The following is a 7,344-nucleotide window of genomic DNA, read 5'->3' on the forward strand; positions in this document are numbered from 1 at the left end:
ATTTTTTAAGCAAAGTGGAGCAAGACAAACAGGGAAAACCAAGACAAAACACCTCATAGAGATGGCTACTCCAACCAACAAGAAGGCCACTGGGGCCTGGGGAGCTCTACATCTTCCAGAAGCTCCTTGGCTGTGAATTAGTGCTGGGAGCTGGCAGAGTAGAAGGCTGAGGAGTTCTGCATACTGAGATGGTTTCAGTCTTACCCTTTCAAGACGTTGTTAATCCACCGGATCACAGCTCTCTTCTCGAGGTCAAGGACTTCAGCAGTTACTGGATAACCTATCTGGAGGGGTGGGGGCAGGATCAGTGGGCCATTTTGCTTGGAGGGCAGCAGCAGAGGAATCTTGCGTTTGCGGGGCCTGGAACTGTCAGATGACTGTGAGCAATTTAAGTTTAGTTTCTTCCTTAAGTGGTCATCTGCAATTTTTTCATCCTCGATCTTCCTCTGCGGTTCCATTGACGCTGAAGGGTTAGGCCCATGGCCCTCCTCGCTGGTTTGCTCTGAGAGCACATGCAGATGTGATGACTCTGAGCCCAGGAGCCTGGCTGCGCCTGGACCACTCCTCTGGAGCTGTGGGAAAACTCTTGAGGAGCTGTATGAACTGGTGATGGCATTTCGCTTGCTGTATGAACTCAAAAAGGAGGTCTGGGATTTCCTAATCAGGATATCTTCAGGGCTCTTGGAACAGAGAACCAGAGGCCCAGGCCTGGGCACAAAGGACGAGAGGACACCATCGATCATGAGGCGTCTAAACGCGGACTTCGCATTCCCACCTGGGTTCGAGCCCTTTCTCTGTTCATCCTCACTCTCCTGGGCTGAGTGCCCTTTCTTTTGCTTTGCTAGCCCCTTTCTGCTCTCAGCCAAGGCTGTCAGGTCCTTCTCTTCCTTTCCTCTCAGTTGACCACTCTCTTCTAGGGCCCTCACCAGAATCTCCTTGACACAAAGGTTTGGGAGCTGAACAGAAAATGAAGACCAGGTACAGGTGACTGTCTGCTTCAGAGGCAAACGGAGCGTCAGTCTGCCCTTTGCGGATACCATCCTCAGGATCACTGAGGTGTAGAACATCTTGGAACTGCAAGCAGACGGCAATGGCTTCTGATGGCCACTCCTGGGCACAGAGGGGAAAAAACCCCAAAAGGAACACCGGGCTTGCTGGATTGAATATAGCCACCGATGGACTAGGACAAACCGCCGACGGTACAGACGACGACGGGGTGAAGCCATGAAACCCTCATAGGACAGCCTGCGAGCCAGGTCCTGAGTTGGGGGCCCCGAGTGAACCCGGAAAGCTGGGGGAACACGGCTGGCGGTGTGCGCAGGCCCAAGGCACTCGGGGCTCTCTGGCTGGTCCCTGCCCCGTAGAGCAGGTGACGACGGGCGAGGGCGAGGCCGGCTCAGGTAACCGCCCATGAGGCGCAATTCTGCACTGTCTGTCGGGACCTTCAAATGGAGTCTAGTGGCTCAGAGAGATTTCCGTTAGTTGCCTCCAAGGGGTGCCAGGCAAAGCGCTTACTGTTGTGTGGCGCCTGTGACGCGTCGTTGGAACGCGTGAGCGAAGAAAGGGAACGCTAAGCCTGCGCGAGGGAGGGGTAAGCGCACCCGGGTGCTTCCTGCCGGATGCAGCGTAGGTGTCTGTGAGACGCAGGTGTCTCCGGGGCACAGGTGTCTGTGGGACGCAGGTGTCTCCGGGGCGCGGTGTCAGCGGGGCGCGGGTGTCGGCGGGGCGCAGGTGTTGGCCTGTGGATTACCGGCTCCCTGGGCGCAGCCGCAGTTCCCGCAACCAGGCCCCAGCTCCGTCGCGGGAAAGTGACTGGCAGTGATCCCCAAACCTAATGGCTCCCGGCTTAGCAGCGCCCACTCTATGCTGCAGCTCCGGGATCAGCACCGGATACCCCAGGGAAAAGCCATTCTGATCCCGTGCCCCGGAGATCCTGGGGGCATAACCACCCAGGCATCCAAGACTGCAGGAGGGAACCAGCTGGACGTGGGAAGCCAGAGTGGAGGCTCCCCATCCTGTTTCCTTTCGACTAAATCTTACTTTTCTGATACCCCACCCCGTCCTTCTCCCCTGGAGAATTGGTGTCTCTATATCCAGGAGCAGTGTTATCTGGGTTAAAACTTGAATTTTGAAGGTCGTACTTTGTCATTACCCTAATATTTACTTTCTGCCCCTCAACAGATCCTGTAGTGCTTTGTGTCATTCCTTTTCAGTAAGTCTGTGTCTATGGATGGGAGAAGGGACCTGGCAATTCAAATTAGGACTCAGAATTTAACTCTCTATAAGTATTCTGACTGCAGATAGGATTATTAGTTGAAAGTTGAAACATTAGAATATTCAGACTGTTTTAAAATCTTTGATGTTTTCATAGCTACACTCACTTTGATTTGGTTGTTTTTTGTTTTGTTTTGAAACTGTTTTGCCTTATTTTGGATTATCATCACTTAGTGAATGATGCTTGGCATTTTACTAGACCAGGTAGCTTTTCAAAGGAGTTATTCCAGTCAGTGCTGTGCTCAGCAAGCAGAGAAGGGTAGTATGATTTTGTGTAACCAGCATCCAAAGGGCTATACTTTAACTAACTATTCTAGTGGGTTATAAAATTCAGGAGTTTGACTTTCATCTTGATGTAAAAAAAAATTTAACAATGTTGACAACCTCCCAATGTTTTTTATCTGTCTGCTGTGCTTCAAAGTTCTTTTAAAAATGAAATAAGAGAAAAATTCATGATGGGTGGATATACTACCACAATATAAATGGAATTATTCCAGGTATTTGAAGGTAATCCATTCCTCAGTAAAAGAAATAAATCTTAATAATAGACACATTAAAATGTGTTATCCAATAAAAATTTTCCAGAAGAATTTTTCAACCATTAATTTTTTAACTTTGTATTTTGTATTGGGGTGTAGCCAATTAACAAGGCTGTGATGGTTTCAGATGAATAACTAAGGAACTCAGCCATACATATATATTCTCCCCAAATTCCCCAACCATCCAGGCTGCCACATAACATTGAGCAGAGAGTTTCATATGCTATATACTAGGTCCTTGTTGGTTATCTATTTTAAATATAGCAGTGTGTACATGTTCATCTCAGTCTAATTACCCCATCCTCCCAGCAACCATAAATTCGTTCTCTAAGTCTGTGAGTCTCTCTGTTTTGTAAGTTCGTCTATGTCATGTCTTTTTAGATATTGCATATAAGGGCAGTCATATAATATCTCTCCTTCTTTGACTTACTTCACTCGGTATGATATGCTCCAGGTCCATTCACACTGCTGCACATGGCATTATTTCATTCTTTGCAATGTCTGAGTAATATTCCATTGTGTATATGTACAGTGGAATCTTTATCCATTCCCCTGTCAATGGACATTTAGGTTGCTTCCAGGTCTTGGCTATTGTAAACAGTGCTGGAATGAACACTGGGATGTATGCATCCTTTTGGATCATGTTTGGATATATGTCCAAGAGTGGGATTGCAGGGTCATATGGTAGCTCTACTTTTAGCCTTATGAGGAACCTCCATATTGATGTCCATAGTGGCTGTATCAATTTACATTCCCTCCAACAGCATAGGAGAGTTACCTTTCCTCCAGCACTTATTCTTTGTGAGGTTTTTTTTTTTTTTTAATAATCACTCTGGCTGGTATGAGGTAATATCTCATTGTAGTCTTGACTTGAGTTTCTCTAATACTTAGAGATGTTGAACATCTTTTCATGTGTCTATTGGCCATCTGTATGTCTTCTTTGGAGAAATATCTGTTTAGGTCTTCTGCCCATTTTTTGAGTGAGTTGTTTGTTTTGATGCCATTAAGCATCACAAGCTGTTTGTAAATTTTGGAGATGAATCCCTTATCAGTCACATCGTTTGCAAATATTTTCTCCCAAACTCTAGATGGTCTCTTCATTTTTTTTGTTTCTTTTGCTATGCAACAACTTTTCAGTTTAAGTAGGTCCTATTTGTTTATTTTTGTCTTTATCTCCAGTATTCTGGGAGACAGATGGAAAAAATGATGTGTGATTTATGTCAGAGAGTGTTCTGCCCATATTTTCCTTGAGGAAATTTATAGTATCTGGTCTCACATTAGGTCTTTAATCCATTTTGAGCTTATTTTTGTGTTTGGAGTTAAAGAATGATCTAATTTCATTTTTTTACATGTAGCTGTCTAGTTTTCCCAGCACCATTTGTTGAAGAGACTATCTTTCCAACATTGTGTAGTCTTGCCACCTTTGTCATTGGTGTCATAGCTTAATTTGCCATAGGTGTATGGGCTTATTTCAGAGTTTTCTATCCTGCAACATTGATCTATATTTCTATTTTTGTGCCAGTACCATGCTGTTTTGATTACTGTAGCTTTGTAGTGTAGTCTGAAGCCAGGACGACTGATTCCTCGAGCTCTACTCATTGCTTTGGTTATTCAGAGTCTTTTGTGTTTCCATACAAATTTTGAGATTTTTGTTCTAGTTCTGTGAAAAATGCCATTATAATTTGACAGGGATTGCATTGAATCTCTAGACTGCCTTGGGTAGTATAGTCATTTTGACAATACTGATTCTTCCAATCCATGAACATGGTATATCTTTCCATTTGTTTATGTATTCTTTGGTTTCTTTCATTAGCATCTTATAGTTTTTGGAGTACAGGTCTTTTGTCACCTGAGGTAGGTTTATTCCTAGGTATTTTATTCTTTCAGATGCAATTGTAAATGGAATTGCTTCTTGACTTTCTCTTTCTGATCTTTCATTGTAAGTGTATTGAAATGCAACAGATTTCTCTGTATTAATTTTGTAACCTGTGACTTTACCAAATTCATTAATGAGTTCCAGTAATTTTCTGGTAGCATCTTTCAGATCTTCTATGTATATGTACATGTTATATGCAAACAGTGACAGTTTAACTTCTTTTCCAATTTGGATTCCCTTTACTTCTTTTCCATCTCTGATTTCTGTAGTTAGGACTTCCAAAACTACATTGAATAAAAGTATCAAGAGTAGATATCTTTGTCTTGTTCCTGATATTAAAGGGAACACTTTCAGCTTTTCACTGTTGACTATGATGCTATCTATAGGTTTGTCACTGTTGTTGCTGTTCAGTCACACTAAGTTGTGTCCGACTATTTGTGACCCCATGGACTCCAGCACACCTGGCTTCCCTGTCCTTCACCATCTCATGGAGTTTGCTCAAACTCATGTCCATTGAGTTGGTGATACCATCCGACCATCTAATCCTCTCTTGCCCCATTCGTCTCCTGCCCTCATTCTTTCTCAGCATAAGGGTCTTTTCCAATGAGTCAGCTCTTCACATCATGTAACCTGATTAGAACTTCAACTTGGAGCTGAAGTTTCAGCATCAGTCCTTCGAGTGAATATTCATGATTGATTTCCTTTAGGATTGAGTAGTTTGATCTCCTTGCAGTCCAAGGGACTCTCAAGAGTTTTCTCCAGCATCACAATTCAAAAGTTTCAATTCTTTGGTGCTCAGCCTTCTTTATGGTCCAGCTCTCATATCTGTACATGACAACTGGAAAAACCATAACTTTGACTATATGGACTTTTGTCAGCCAAGTGATGTCTCTGCTTTTAAATACACTGTCTAGATCTGTCATAGCTTTCCTTCGAAGAATCAAGTGTCATTTAATTTCATGGTTGCAGTCACCATCCACAGTGATTTTGGAATCCAAGAAAATAAAGTCTGTCACTGTTTTCATTGTTTCCCCATCTATTTGCCTTGAAGTGATGGGGGCAGTAATGCTGAAGAAGCTGAAGCTGAATGGTTCTATGAAGATCGACAAGACCTTTTAGAACTAACACCCAAAAATGATGTCCTTTTCATTATAGGGGACTAGAATGCAAAAGTAGGAAGTCAAGAAACACCTGGAGTAACAGGCAAATTTGGCTTTGGAGTACAGAATGAAGCAGGGCAAAGGCTAATAGAGTTTTGCCAAGAGAACGCACTCGCCATGGCAAACACCCTCTTCCAACCACACAAGAGAAGACTCTACACATGGACATCAGCAGATGGTCAACACTGAAATCAGATTGATTATATTCTTTGCAGCCAAAGATGGAGAAGCTCTATACAGTCAGCAAAAACAAGACCGGGAGCTGACTGTGGCTCAGATCATGAACTCCTTATTGCCAAATTCAGGCTGAAATTGAAGAAAGTAGGGGAAATCACTAGACCATTCAGTTATGACCTAAATCAAATCCCTTATGACTATACAGTGGAAGTGAGGAATAGATTTAAGGGACTAGAACTGATAGACAGAGTGCCTGATGAACTATGGATGGAGGTTCATGACATTGTACAGGAGACGAGGTTCAAGACCATCCACATGAATAAAGAATGCAAAAACACAAAATGGTTGTCTGAGGAGACCTTAAAAATAGCTGTGAAAAGAAGAGAAGTGAAAAGCAAAGGAGAAAAGGAAAGATATTGCCATTTGAATACAGAGTTCCAAAGAATAGCAAGGAGAGATAAGAAAGCCTTCCTCAGTGATCAATGAAAAGAAATAGATGAAAACAACAGAATGGGAAAGACTAGAGATCTCTTCAAAAAAGTTAGAGATACCAAGGGAACACTTCATGCAAAGATGGGTTTGATAAAGGACAGAAATGATATGGACCTAACAGAAGCAGAAGATGTTAAGAAGAGGTGGCAAGAATACACAGAAGATTGGTACAAAAAAGATCTTCATGACCCAGATAATCACGATGGTGTGATCACTGACCTAGAGCCAGACATCCTGGAATGTGAAGTCAAGTGGGCCTTAGGAAGCATCACTATGAACAAAACTACTGGAGGTGATGGAATTCCAGTTGAGCTATTTCAAATCCTGAAAGATGATGCTGTGAAAGTGCTGCACTCAATACGTCAGCAAATTTGGAAAACTCAGCAGTGGCCATAGGACTGTAAAAGATCAGTTTTCATTCCAATCCCTAAGGAAGGCAATCCCAAAGAATGCTCAAACTACCGCACAATTGCACTCATCTCACACACTAGTAAAGTAATGCTCAAAATTCTCCAAGCCAGGCTTCAACAATACATGAACTGTGAACTCCCAGATGTTCAGGCTGGTTTTAAAAAAGGCAGAGGAACCAGAGATCAAATTGCCAACATCCGCTGGATCATCAAAAAAGCAAGAGAGTTCCAGAAAAACAACTATTTCTGCTTTATTGACTACGCCAAAGCCTTCGACTGTGTGGGTCACAATAAACTGTGGAAAATTCTGAGAGAGATGGGAATACCAGACCACCTGACCTGCCTCTTGAGAAACCTATATGCAGGTCAGGAAGCAACAGTTAGAACTGGACATGGAACAACAGACTGGTTCCAAA

The 7,344-nt window shown here is 43.1% G+C and overlaps 1 protein-coding gene across 1 annotated transcript; it reads right to left on the reverse strand.

The window, feature by feature from the left end:
* Window positions 1-200: 200 nt before the first annotated feature.
* LOC136169222 (nuclear envelope pore membrane protein POM 121-like) lies at window positions 201-1,412 on the reverse strand. The gene has a single exon (XM_065937033.1). It carries the CDS (start codon window positions 1,410-1,412, stop codon window positions 201-203), a length of 1,212 nt encoding a protein of 403 aa, XP_065793105.1.
* Window positions 1,413-7,344: the final 5,932 nt, after the last annotated feature.

This window comes from Muntiacus reevesi, chromosome 1 (genome assembly GCF_963930625.1).
Source record: "Muntiacus reevesi chromosome 1, mMunRee1.1, whole genome shotgun sequence".
NCBI lineage: Eukaryota > Metazoa > Chordata > Mammalia > Artiodactyla > Cervidae > Muntiacus > Muntiacus reevesi.

Excerpts from the sequence above, each read along its gene's own strand:
- LOC136169222 (XM_065937033.1), bottom strand. The coding sequence starts at position 1,412 with ATGGGCGGTTACCTGAGCCGGCCTCGCCCTCGCCCGTCGTCACCTGCT.